The 14445-nt window shown below is 36.2% G+C and overlaps 1 protein-coding gene across 2 annotated transcripts; it reads left to right on the top strand.

Moving 5' to 3' along the window:
• Nucleotides 1–1717: 1717 nt before the first annotated feature.
• On the top strand, nt 1718–14387 carry apool (apolipoprotein O-like). 2 transcript variants are annotated; one of them, XM_052111024.1, is made up of 10 exons: nt 1718–1737; nt 4842–4952; nt 5388–5507; nt 10092–10146; nt 10234–10332; nt 11019–11110; nt 11242–11340; nt 11483–11837; nt 11922–12536; nt 13511–14387. In XM_052111024.1, exons 1-10 carry the CDS (start codon nt 1726–1728, stop codon nt 13597–13599), a joined length of 1647 nt encoding a protein of 548 aa, XP_051966984.1. In that variant the 5' UTR covers nt 1718–1725; the 3' UTR covers nt 13600–14387. The 2 variants fall into 2 exon arrangements, with proteins under 2 accessions (XP_051966984.1, XP_051966979.1); XM_052111019.1 differs by having other exon boundaries at nt 11483–12536; nt 13511–14386.
• Nucleotides 14388–14445: the final 58 nt, after the last annotated feature.

A 14445-nucleotide genomic window follows, 5' to 3' on the forward strand; every position in this document is an offset into this window, starting at 1 on the left:
ATTGGATCAGTCAATATGAGCCCACTTTGAATGTTTTAAGTATTTTGCCTCAAAATAAAGGTGATATTTTCATGGATTTTCATTAGCAACATAAATTTGAAAATTTTTAGAAAATATTAAATACAGATAAAATTACCTTAAAAATCTGACTTTAGACATTGCACGAAAAGATCTCAGGAAGTGAGTGAAGTGTATAGTGACAAACAGGTAAGGAAAGAACTGTGATAGTTTTTGTTGCTATTTAGTGTTTTGGAGGAGATAAAATCAAATGTGTCTTTCCCCCAGGGGGGCCTTTAGCCCCATTGTACCTTATTCTGTGTTAATAAATTGAGTCTGCCCAGTCACAGTGAAGTATTGTGGAGGTAATATTTGGTTAACACCAAAACAATATATATTTTCCAGTTGGCAGTTAATCTCAGAAAGTTTGCTTCAGCTGCTGTTTCTGGCTCCTCAGTATTAAAATCTGCTGATATTTATTTTTAACAAGGTCCCTGTCCGACCTTAGCTGTTTGTGTGGGACATTTCAGAGCAGATTATTTTCTTAACCTGTCACAATGTAATGCAGGATTTGCAAAGACATTGTTTCCAAAGGATAGGGTCATGCTAACTACTGAACCTGACAGCAAACCCATAACCCATGATGAGAAGGCTTGGCATCGTTTCTCATTTCACATGCAAAGAGGGCCCTCAGCTACAAGTCTTACAGATACAGCAGCAAAAAACAGTCTGTTTGATTCTAAGGGTCAGAGAGAGAAAGAGTAGAAAATGGTTCTGTAACACTAAATTACACTGGGACCTCAGAAAATAAGATAACAAATGTTATGCAATGACCTCTTTAGTGTGAAATGTCTACACCACTAGGATTACCAAACAGAACTGCATAAATTAGACTAGATTTTTGAAAAATTTCATGAAAAAAAAGGAATTATTGTTGGTATTTTTTCCCAACACCCCTACCTAAAAGAACAGGATTGCTGGTCACCAGTTTATGTTTGTGTTTTGGGAGCTGGTCACCCAGCATGGAATGGCTTTTAAACAAATTTAACTAGTATCATAAAAAAGGTCATGAAAAGATCTTTGCCAGCTGGTTTTGCTGTTGAAAAGCATGGCTATGCTGGTCCACCAGCTAGATCAGTTTCTAACCAGCATAAACCAGCCTAGACCATATTGGGAATTACATGCTGGTTAAAATGGTCTTTTTAGAAGGGACACTTACCACCATTTTACCCGCTCCTCAATCACCATGTAAAATCAAATCAAATCAAATCACTTTATTGTCACACTACCATGTACACAAGTGCAACAATAGGTGAAATTCTTGTCTTGTCAGACAACTCATCCCCTTTTCTTTGTGGCGGAAATGGGCTTTCATAGGGAAAATGAGAGATTATAGTGTTTTTCTTGATTATGTTCTCACACAAATGATATTTCTTATCTGCCAGAATAGCTGAATGTCAATCTGGATTATTTTAATCCATATCTGATGATGATGATTATCATTATAATTTTCTGTTTTAATATAGTCTCATAATATAATATAATATAATATGATCTAATCTAATCTAATCTAATATAATATAATATAATATAATATAATATAATATAATATAATATAATATGAGAACCCCATCAAAAATATTCTCTCGCGTTTCTAAATTATATTCTTAGTGAGAGTAGTGAGACTCCTCCGGCTTTCCGTAGTCATTGTAAAGGGGGCGGGACGGCATGGCGGCCAAGGTGAGTTACACTTCAGCCCGAGTCCAACTGATCTTGTCCGTTTGATATAATAATGTGTGCATTTATCTGCTGCAGAGATATGGCGGATTAAACAAGTGTCGTTTCGCTTGAGTTGCATGATACAGCTGTTAATCAGAGCATAAACACGCTGTGTGTAAATCAAGAGCAGGGGAACATACTGTTCCTAAATTCTCTCTCACATAGACTCACTTGTAATCTCTCTCTCTCCACACGCTTGGAGTGTCCTGAAACATAGTGAGCTGCTCACCCAGACATCAAGCGCGCCCTATCTATAGTTAGGCAGCTCATTATGTTTTGACACGTTCTATTACTCAAAAGTACCAGGGACGTCAGTGTCTTGTGTCTTAATTGTAATTTACACGTGTGCGCACACGGATGGTTTTCTGTAGCATAATAACTTGGTTGAATTGGATTGGGATCATTACACGGGCTCAACTGCCTTCGCTTGCTTCGGTTCATTAAACTAATACAGCTAATGTGCTTAAGGGAAGATAAAAGATCTGGAATAACAAAACGAGAGCACGAAAACAAAACACTCATCTGAAGCAAAGCTGACAGCCGGTTGTTTTACAAGCAGGTTCACTGATTAAATTAATATAAAGATTAAAATGCAATGAGGCATTCTAAAGTCTAACACGTTTTCTATGGACTATGGATAACCATCTACAAATCATGGTATATGAATACAGAAATTGTTTAGTATGGTCATATAGATTTACCATGAGACCATCACTACTGCAACAGTACTTCTTAAGAGTACTAACTAGCTAGTAGCAAAGTTAAAACTCCCCTTTAAAATGAATGGAATGTTCAATGGAAGTTAATCTCAATCGACAGCATTTTTGGCATAAAGTTGATTAGATTACCACAAACATTATTTCAACTTTGCCCCTCGTTCCATTAATGCCTCCTAAACACTACATGACTTTCAAAGACGTCTGATTGTGGTACCATTCATATTACACAACTGACTGTTTTGTCATGGAAGTCGTAGGGTTTTCAAATTACATAAGGAATCGGTGACATTACGAAATATTTCACTATTGACGAATCCCAGATGAACCTGCCTGAACTCCAAATTATGTTTCGCAACAGAGTACACACGAGAAGTGATACTTCTCGATACGAGATATGAAAACGAATGCATGATCACATGTTATGCATTTCAGAAAATGATGTGTACTGTAAGTTTTTAATCGCCTGATGTGTACTGTTTTTAAATGTGTAAAGGCATCATATATTTTATTGATTACAATATGAAAAAGTACCTCCTACTGAAAAATCTACTTATTTGCTTACCTGACTGTCCAAGATAATTGGTAATTTCTCTCCAACTTTTCTCTTTCTCCACCTGGTTGTGGTATAGTTCAGAGTAAATATCAAATAGGCACTGGTGCTCCTGCCAATGTTCCACTAATTTTTCCTCCATTACTTTGGTCCAATGAGACTTTCTTGATACCACATCCATTCTAGTTGATGTTTTGTTGCAGGTACTTCAGGACTCATCCCACTGAATCTTCCCTTGCCCCGTTTCTTGCTCTCTCATTGGCTGTAGGTCAACGCTGCAGTTACATTTAGTCAAAACACATTTCACATTGCGCGATTTGGAATCACTGACAGGTCCAGATATTTAACATGCTAGATATCTCGCTGACATCGGCAACGCATCGGCGCTTCTCTTAGATCACGTCTTTGATAATTCATACATAGCATTTGTCGCTCACGGGAGCGAGCTCTGATTTGCCTATGATTTCTGGCTTTTGTCTGCGATCTCCACAAAACTGTCACCGAGTGAAAATCGTGTAGTGTAAACTCAACATAAATCACTTACAATGGAAGTAAATGGAGCCAGTGAACAACTATTAAAATGCACACCGTTTCAAAAGTATAGCCACAAGGCGTGAACTGTATGTGTTAACATGATTTTAGTTTGATAAAATTTCTTACTAACGTTATTTCTTGTAAAGTTCTATCCAATATAACAACTTCGTTGTCATGAAGTTGTAACACTGGTAACCCTTGTGGCTGTACTATCATTAAAATATTTTTTTGTTGTAATAATAAACATTCTGTCACAAAAGCTATTTATTGAGCTTAATTAATATGCAGGGACTAAGAAACTACATGTTTTTTTTTTTCTTCTTCATATCGGTTTGTTGTGAGATTTTTTTTGTTTTGTTCCGGTTCTTTCGTTCCGCAGCCTCTTTTCAAAATAGTAATGTTAGAACGAAATAAAAGAATGTTTAATAACCTTTTTTTTAAAAAGGCATATAATAATAATAATAATAATAATAATAATTCTGCACATAATCACCCATTTAGCAGTTGCAGTGTTGCCAGATCTCACAACAGAAAGAAGGGACCTAGTCTGGAATACAAGTTCAAAATAAGCAATTTGCCTCACCCAAAATAAGTGAAAATAAGTGATTCTATTATTTTCCCATGTGGGGGAATAATCAGCATAGATATCATAGCAAGCATAGTATACAGTCGCCTTTCAAATGTATTCTGATATTCAGTATATCCCCAAAAATATTTCAATTATATCTGGCCATCTTAAATAAATGAATAGCCCTAATCGCTCTCTCCTGCATGCCTACATCTGGATTAATGTGCCTTTATATCTAGTAATTATATATAGTTCTTATAAATGTCTTTAGTATGTCACAGAAGGCTACATCAACAACATGCAGTATGGCAAAGAAATGTGTGATGCAGCAATTTCCTTCAGGATCAAATCACATGCTTATCATGTTCTACTAAAAAGAAAGAAGACACATTTTTTATGGGCAACAGGAAGTGATGTAATTCCAGAAAATTACTGTAATAAACCCTTTGGTCTTAGGTTTCAGGAAAAAATTATTGGAACGAAATTAACCGGTTATTAACTGGTTTTCACTCCAGAACGATTGAAATGGACTTTCTTCCTGTTTTCGGTTACGTTCTGCTAAAAAATTTAAAAAATAGTTTTTTGTTTTGGTTTCTTGTACTGTGTTTAGTCTCTGCTTATATTAAAACCGGAACTGTCCTTGAAGTCAAACTGTTTTGTATAAAATAACTGATAAGATGTGTTTTGTCCTCAGATTCTGAAGTATGCAGCAGTTCCTGCTGCTGGTGCTGTGGTGGGTTTGGGTTCCATCAGAATTTATACCATGAGTGAAAACAACAGCGAGGAGCTTATCTCACCAAGAGAGGTAAGACACAGGCTCTGTTCGCAATGGTATCCTACCATACTACAAGTATTATTTCGGCAGTATGCAAATGTTCTGTATGCATTGAAAATCTGATGACATAACACTTATAAGACAGGGCACTCTGTGTGAAATACTGTATACCAGAATACAATGCATTCGACTTTCAATTTCCAATGTGATTATTTGATCAGACTGCCAAGATATACTACTGTTTGAAATGCATACCATTTAATTATGCGTACTGTTTGTCATAATATTTTTTTAAATGGTATGTAGTGTACTAGTATTTAATTCTGGAACAAACTCATCTTTTCTTTCTTCTGTTTTACACTCTGGACTGCATTTCTCCTATATTAAGTGCAAGTCTGCACTTTACACAATTTGATTGTTTGTGAAGTTAACATTATCACAATTTCTCTCTCTCTCTCTCTCCAGTTGTCTATCTACTCCCCAGATCGTCCTGCTGTGCAGTTTGTGAAAGAGCAACCTGGTCTCCTGCAGACGGGACTAGGGGTTGTGAGGGTGGGCCTGCAGCCGTATGTCAGAGCTGTGCAGGTCTGTTATATACGCTGATACAATCTGTGTATCATTAACAAAAAACAAAAAACTACTTATTTCTTTATTCGTTTACAAAACCAATAGTAAAAAACAAATAATTACTTGTTTTTTGTCATTTTGATTTAATGCTCAAGTTAAAAAGAGTAAATTGGAAAAATCACTATAAGGCTTGAATGTTTGATTCACATATAGGCCTAAGGGTGGACCTGAAATGCCCCTTTCTTCTGATTGGTCAACCTGCACCGTTGTCTTCCTCAATGCTGTGATACAGAATAAAAGTTCTCTGCTGTTTAATTGTTCAGATTAATTAATCTCAGTTAATATTCAATTCTTTATCATTTATTCTCCAAAACTCGCCTCGTTTACTGTAGCTGTGCTATCTCTTTCATTAAATAGTCAGACACAGTGCATACACATAACCGTAAAATGTTCACTGAATGCAGACAGGGTTTCGTCTTCATGCGATTCAGGATTGGGACAATCATTGCCACATGAAACAATTGATAAGAGCGACACATACACACATTATTAAGATTAATCCCACACTCTGTATGCCAAATGTCTTCTCACAGGTATCCTTCCTGTTTTATTAATTTATAAGTGGTACCTTGCAGTGCAGCTGATCAGTTGGGCGCTGGTGGTCCACACTGCACTGGAGAATCGGCTGGCATTCGCAGTTAGGGTGACCAGACGTCACATTAAAACTGGGGACAGTACCTATTTTACAAGTCATGTACCGCATCACGGTGGACTTACAGTTGGACACCTTTTGTCCTAATATTGTAATTAGTCTAATGCAGCTATAGTTTCATTGCTTTAAATAAGAATTTTAAATTGACATCTGTGTTTCATGTGTTTTTGAAATGAGAAATCATCAAAAGAATTGAAAGTATTTAAAGTGCATCCAAGACAGATGAGCATTCATGCCAGTGAATTATAACAGTTACAACAGTAAATAACAAATGATAAATAATAATAAAAATAACTAGGGCTGTCAATTGATTAAAATTTTTAATCAAAGTAATTACATGGTGTCCCAATTAATTAATCGTGATTAATCGCATATACAAATATTTGCTGAGAAAGCCCCTCATATAACAATAAGTCAATATATTATGATGAAATATTTCATATTTAACAATTATATAATTATATAATATATATATAATTGTTATATATATATATATATATATATATATATTAAAAAAAAATATTCAGATAATTAAAATGCATTACATTCTTGTGGTAGAAGAGTTAATCACTGATAAGACAATACAAAAAGCAGCTTTAGAATACAATGTATTGTTTACTACCATATTATTGAACATAAGCCAATCATTGGCATACAGTTCACAAATATCCATTTCACAAGTGAATTTGTCAATCAGTTGGAGATTTATTATGAGGGCTTGTTTAAGGACCCGTCAATGTACACCTGTGTCAGACATGCTTGTGTTGCGTCTCGGGTGCGTTGCAAGGTCATTGTGTCAAGTTAAATATAGTTTAATACTTAGAACGCAGCTTGAGATCTCTTAGTTCCAATTTGCACTCCAATTGTCTTGAACGCAAGAACATAACGCATGTCTATGTTGTGCTGCTGCTGAAGGGTGTTTTTCTTCATTGTATAAACTGCGTGTTGCCCACACAGCTGAAGTTTCACTTACTGCCCTCTGGAGTACACAGGTCATACTACAATCTTGCATTTCTCAGGAATCTTCCTTATTACTGTCCGGGGGATTGCGATTAATTGCCTTTTTTTAAACGCGTTGTTTTTTATAAAAATTAATCGCACTGAATTAATGCGTTAAAAACGAAAGCCCTAATAATAACAAATAATTTGGAAGATATTATTGCATTTAATAATTAATATAAGACCATAAGTATTTACATGGCAGCGAAGAGTACTAATTTCAAGTTCGGATCATTCCAACATTAATGTTTTGGAATGGGAATATGGATGGCCTTTATCTACTTTTCGTATACGCAGCAGTTTTGTGTGCTTTTAATATCGGACAAATGTGAAGGCTATGTGTAAATGCTGAATTTAAATTCACTGGTCGAGCTTTTGAGAGATGAGCATTCATGAACTTCCTTTAGCATAATTCCATGATGATTAAGTCCCTCACACCTAAGCTCTTAGAGTGGGGTAAAGTTAGTTTTAGGTTCGATAGGTTCTGGTACTCGCACTCTCTGCTGGCAGCAAGTTTGCAAAGATTTCGCACACTTGGCTTGATGTTATGGTATATAAATATAAATGGTATATAACTAATATACAGACATAAAACACTGCACTCAGAACTGTCAGTTGGTGTGGCTGCAGAATTATGACTAAAAATACTTTCATTGCTTTGTGTACTTAACGGAGAGTCTCTTTTAAACACAGACAGTGCCAATCACTCATTCAGTTGACGTGCAAGTTAAACAAAACATTAATGTACACTTTTACATTCCATATGTTGTACAGTAGTAGGTTGCCAGTTTATAGTCTGAGCTACTAGAAGTGAGATTTTTACAGTAAGTCCAATAATATGAATACAGTATTAGACTATTTAAAATAACAATTCTCCAAAATGTTATTTCACATTCCAAAGGTTGTAGTAAATTCCAAGTGGATAGACTGATTTACGACAGGTGAGATTATTACAGTAAATCCAATAATAAGAATACAGTATTAGATTATTCTAGGATAAACATCATAAAAATTCTTGAAAATGTTATTCACACATTCCAAAGTTTATATTAACTTCATAGTGGATAGACTGACTAACTGTAAAAAATGTCACCTATAGTAAGTCAGTCTATCTACTGAGAACTTACTACAACCTTTGGAATGTGAAAATGTTTTCATAATTTTTTTCATAATATAAGTGAATACTGTACATTCATTTGCACAGCCATCACTCTGGCGATCTACTACAATCTGTGATTTTGTTTTAAAATATTTTTTGGTTTGTTTGTTTTATTTTTTTAAATATATATATTTTTAATGATAGAACATGCAAGTCAATAGTCAAATAAATGACTGCTCTAATGCCAGTCATGTTTTAGTTGTAGATGGAGTTTTCAGGTGGTCCCTTTATGCACCATTGGCGAATATCCAAGGAATATCATACCTAAAATTTAATTTACCTTACAGATAAATGTAAGCCTATGTTTTTACTATGTAGGCATATGCTTCAATAGTCTTATGAATGTATGGTTTTTGTCATCTCATTTAAAACTATGCCGTTTTAAACCGGATGAACATGAAAGACTTTTGTCTTTCACGTTAGTTGGTTTATGTTTAGGGCTGTCTGATAAATTTGGCGAATTTTATGAAAGAGATACCTCCGATGCAATAAAGGTGGCGAGTTTTGTAGAATAAATAGTAAAGAATTTAATGTTAACTGAGACAAATTAATCTGAACAAATTAACAGCAGATAACTTTTATTCTGTCTCACTGCATTGAGGAAGATGACGGTGCAGGTTGACCAATCTAAGAAAGGGGCATTTCAGGTCCACCCATATGTGCGAATCAAATATTCAAGCCATTATATTAGTGAAATCAAATAATCAAAAAGTGTCCCATGGCTATTTTTCCAATTTCCTATTTTTAATCAATATGACGAAAAACAAGTAAATATTTGTTTTTTAAAGTGTCTGTGAAGTTTCAGCTCAAAACATGCTACAGATCATTTATTATACCATGTTGTAAATGCCTCTTTTTGAGTGGAATCAAAAACATGCTGTTTTCATGTGTGTCTCTTTAAATGCAAATTAGCTGCAGCTCCCCATCCCAGACTCTGGTCTCCGTGAATACAATCAGAGACAACGGTAACTTTAGCTGCATTAGCCGTGGAATCAGTTAACAAGCACATTTGTAAGTGTGATACTTAAATCTTCAGGATATAAAAGCTGGAACGCGAACAGTTGGTACTGATCCATGCTTGAGTCCGGTGTAAAATTATTTGCCCAAACATACACTATTTATTTTTATGTTTTGGGGCACATTTTCTTCAAAAACAAAACTTGTCCACTGTGTCTTCAGTGGCTCTGATGCCGGGAGTACATGAAGACTCTTATGCAACAACAGAACACTTATGACACTTACGAAGCTGAGACATTATTCTTCTCACTATCTGCTCCAGCACGGACAAAAATGGTGGACTGGGTGTAGATCACTCAGGGGAGGATCTATGATAATAGGGTGGAGTCCGTCACCAGTTGTAGGCGAGGCCTAAAACTATTAATTTTGACACACTGTTTTTGATTAATAGATATATAAGAAAGAGGAGTGGGTGGACTTTTAGCATTGTAGGGTGGTTGTGTACACACACTGCTGACTCACATTTATGTACAAACACCATGTAAAAGTGAATTTTGCATAATAGGTCCCCTTTAATATTGATTTTGTAAACGAATAAAGAAATATTAGTTTTTTTTGTTTCCCCGATTTTTAATTCCTAATTGAATATGAAATGAATGAATGATACACTGATTTGATACAAACAATGTTTGTCTGTGATAATGAATTGGAAGTGTGAGTTTATGAAAGATGTACTATTATTAGTCTGTTATGATGTTCGTGTCTCTTTTTACAGAGCGGTTTCTATTCTGTCAAACTTGGAGTTATATCCGTTTACCAGGCAGGGGAAGGCGAGTATGATATTTATTCAGAAGTATTGAAGAGAGAGAAAACTACTGTAAACATGGCTTTTAAAACTTGACTTTCTTTGTTGTTAGACACATACCACTTTCTTCGAGATCCACCACCTGGCTTCCTGTCTAGAGTGAGTGTCATCACTGTGTCTGGATTGGGTGGCCTTATTCTGGCACGCAAGGGTAAGCTGGGCATCTTCTCCTCCTTTTTTTATTAGTAGCACCTAATAAACAAGCCAAAGAGCAAATCTTTTTCCTAAAAATGTATGTCCACATATGAGGACAGCGAGACTATGTTGTGAAATTTTAAAAAACAGTTAGCTCTAGAAAGTCAGATTTTTTTCATCAAAATGTTTATGTTTCCAGGAGTGTTGGTTATTCACGTTTTTGAGACATTACAGACATTAAAGCTGATTTTCTGTAAAGCTGAATAAATAATTCTTTTTCAAAATAATGTCCAGCATCATCCAATCACTGCCAACCATGTTAAAATAGAATGTAGCATTATAAAATTCTGATTCTATGTACTGGTTACCATTGTCCCATGTCTGCCAAACATGTTATAACAAAATGTATATTAAAATGAAGCGAAATGACCCCCAGATGGGTTCGAGTTGAAAGTTATTAAAAATACTTTTGAGGAAATGCAGTACAAGTTTCCACATATCTGGATGAAATGGAGATTCTCCTCTTTACAACCAAACAGGTTTAAATGAAAATTTTTATTTAAATTATTGGTATAGCAAAGTCAAAATACAACGTCCACGCATGTGAACGTGGGGTTGCAAGTGGTTAAAGGCTTTAAATAGATTAAACAAAGATTTACTGTTTAAAGTGATTTAAAAGAATGAATGTGTGCTGTTGCCCAGGCTCTCGTTTAAAGAGGATTGTTGTACCTCTTGGTCTGGCTACCATTGGTACTGCAGTGTGTTACCCCACACAGACTGTTGGAGTCCTTAAGGTACTCTCTCTCTCACACAAATATACATTTTTACCAAGGCTTAGTGTCACTTTCACCCAAACCTGAGGACATTTTCTTTCTCCATCACAAAAATGCTTTCACTTTTCTCCTTTCATCTCCTTGCCTAATAGATCACTGGGAAAAGGGTGTACACTCTCAGTTCATCTATTGCCTCTGTGTTTAAATCTAAACCAAAGGAAGACATCATCATGCCTGCTGTTAGTGTGGAGGTAAACTATGTGCATTTGCTTGTTAAAGCTCATGTTGTTTTGCCATTTTTGTTCAATATTTAAGGGCCTTACAAAATAGCACACCCATTTTGAATGCTTAATAACCATAGTTATCAAGTCATCTTTCTTTCTTTCTTTCCAGTCAGCTGTGCCTGTAACTAAAGCACTTCCTGAACTCATACCTGAGTCTGAGCTGGCACCTGCTGTTTTAATTGAGGAAGTTACATCAATATCAGAAGTTGCCCCAGCAGCTGCTTCTGCTCCAGTAGCTGATTTTGTGTCAGAAGTTACCTCAAATGAATCTGCCTCTGTGCCAGAAGTTGCAGAACTACCTTCTGTTGTTGAAGTAGCATCTGAAATGGTCTCGGCCTCTGAACCTGAAACTACCCCAGATACAGAAATTGCCACTACAGATATTACCCCTGAACCTGCTCTTGAAACCGTCTCAGTTGTAGAACCTACTCCTGAGCCTGTTGCCGAAGCTGCCCCAACTGCAGGTATTACCCCTGAACTTGCTCTTAAAACTGCCTTAGCCACTAAATCCTCCCTTGAACCCATTGCTGAAACTGTTCCAACTGCAGATATTACCCCTGAACCTGCTCTTGAAACTGCCTCAGCAACAGAAACCACCCTTGAGTCTGTTTTTGAAACTGACCCAAATGCAGATATTACCCATGAACCTGCTCTTCAAACTGCCTCCGTTGCTGAAACCACCCCTGAGCAAGCAGCAGAAATCACACCTGAATCTGCCACCGAGTCTGTAGTAGAAGCTGCCCTAGCTGCAGTAATCACCTCTGAACCTCCTCTTCCAGAGCCTGTAGTTGAAACTGCCCCCGAGGCAATACCTGCTGACTTTATTGTAGACAATGCTCTTCAATCTACCCATGAGCCAACAATTTTTGCTGAAACTGTCCTAGAAGCTGATGTTAGTCCTGTTATGGAAGCTGCCCCTGCTAGTCCAGAACTTGAAGTCCCTGCACCCACAATTGAAGATCCTACCCCACCTACAGTATATGAGGAACCTGTTTCCATCACATTGCCCCCTGTTGAAGAAGCCATTCTGCTTGAACCTCCCCCTACTGTTGTCAAACAATCAACAGCTGAAGAGGTCCCAATCCCTGTTCAAGAGGCCACACCCCACGCCCCCACAGTTAAAGAACCTCCTGTAGAACAGACTGTTGTTGAGCCAGCCAAAGGTGAGGAAACAAGAGTAAATCATTTCTTGTGCACTTTTAAAAAAAAACACTCCAATCAAGTCCTCCTGGAAAGTTCATATTTATGATGTCAAGTGATTTTGTCCAGATTTAAATGCATAGGGCAATTTCATTTCAATGTCACTACCTGAAAAAACAGGAAGCTAATACCAAGAAAGTGCTAAAACCGATACTGTCACTTTAACATAAAGAGCGTCTGTAAATGTGCGTATGTTAATGAGAGAGACTCAATTGGCTTCATCTCATCTGTGCCATGCATGATTCAAAATAAATATTTGTTTTGGTTTTGTTTGTTATTTTGATTAATAAACGACTTTAGAGAACAGAAAGTGTATTAAGAGACATTATTTAAGGTCAAATTGGTCGCGTGGATCTCGTCTTTGGACACGCATTACACGGAATAAATTTTACTCCCAACACGAGTGAAAGGATCTCGCCACAGAATACCACTAAACTACACAATTACTGGTGAGTGAAATGTAAACATTTACCAGCCAGTTACCAAATATATAAATTTTAGTCGCATAGTGGTTAATTTGTTTGCAAATGCCAGTGATTTCCTCTCATTGTAGTAGAGGGTTGCGCAAAGAGTAAACGATCGATCTTGGGACTTAAGAATCAAAATCGAGATCATTCAATCATCATTCAAATGAAGATTGCGATGCATCAGAAAATTTATATTTTACCAACCTCTACAAATTGGAGTCTACATTCTCAATTATTACTACTACTAAAACTTACTATGACAAATACCAGTTAGCTTCTGCCCTTTAGTTAACAGGGTACCAACTCAGAAAGTCAGTTAAAAGAAAATCCTTTGTTTTAACACTGGAAATAACATTGTAGTGACTCATGTACACTGCTCTTTTAAATACCATAATTTTGACATAATATGAAGCCAGCACAAGCACTTTGCCTTCTTCACTTACTAATACCCCCCTCTTCTTCCATCCCAGTGAAAACACACTTTGTTCCGAACCCTGCTCTACTCGATCACGGCCAGGCTAATCCAGAGGACGCAGACATGTACAGCACACGAAGCTGAAAGATGATGGAAGAATTCATGGAAAGGGGGGGAATGTTATGACATTTTAAGGATGTGCCATGATTCCAGCTCTGTTTGATTGTGGTTCAGATGATCGTGCTTTACCAATGATGCGATGTGGAAGTTACTGTTATGTGATTCTTTTTTTGTGACGTCTCACTCTTGAGATGTTTCTTACCTCAGCAGCAGGGATATTAAACACACAGGGCAATATTTGTGTTAACTCACTTTTTTACTTTGTGTTTAGTACCTCTTTCTCAGCATGAAACTATGGAGGAATATTATAATCCGAGGAACATCCAGGGTTATTTTAATAAAGTTGATCATTCTGACCTTTATTTCCTGTAGGAACAGAAAACTTGTGCTAATTTTGTGCTGTGAAAAAGAAAATTACATAAGAAACTGGACCACAACAAAAACGTATTTTTATATGAACAAAAACAGTGGTAGTATACATCTGTATTTTCTAAAATACATTTTACTGGGGTAACACAATATTGAAACTGTGAATTTATTTAATAGTTGAAAAAGTATTACTAATATGACTATAGTAAAATAATCTATGTAGTTATGTCTGTCAAAGAGTTCCAAACCACTTACAGAAAACTATACCATTAAAGATAAAAAAACAAGACTCCTTGATAAATGCTTTTCAGTTGTGGGATGCACTGCCCAGCATAGTTTTGGACACAGTATATCAGTATTTAACTTTTTTTTGTCTTATGAAACTTTATGGCCTATCATGCCTTTGTGCAACAGAGGAGCATCAGATGAAAATAAAAATAAAGTGATTTAAACAATATTTCTGATTAAAAGTTGAGTTTTCATATTTCCCATACAAAACTT

Source organism: Xyrauchen texanus, chromosome 3 (genome assembly GCF_025860055.1).
Source record: "Xyrauchen texanus isolate HMW12.3.18 chromosome 3, RBS_HiC_50CHRs, whole genome shotgun sequence".
Classification (NCBI taxonomy): Eukaryota; Metazoa; Chordata; class Actinopteri; order Cypriniformes; family Catostomidae; genus Xyrauchen; species Xyrauchen texanus.

What these genes read in the sequence shown, in the direction of transcription:
- apool (XM_052111019.1), top strand. An exon ending in CGTTTACCAGGCAGGGGAAG is followed by an intron (nt 10,147 to 10,233) that starts GCGAGTATGATA and finishes CTTTGTTGTTAG; the next exon opens with ACACATACCACTTTCTTCGA. An exon ending in CCTTATTCTGGCACGCAAGG is followed by an intron (nt 10,333 to 11,018) that starts GTAAGCTGGGCA and finishes GCTGTTGCCCAG; the next exon opens with GCTCTCGTTTAAAGAGGATT.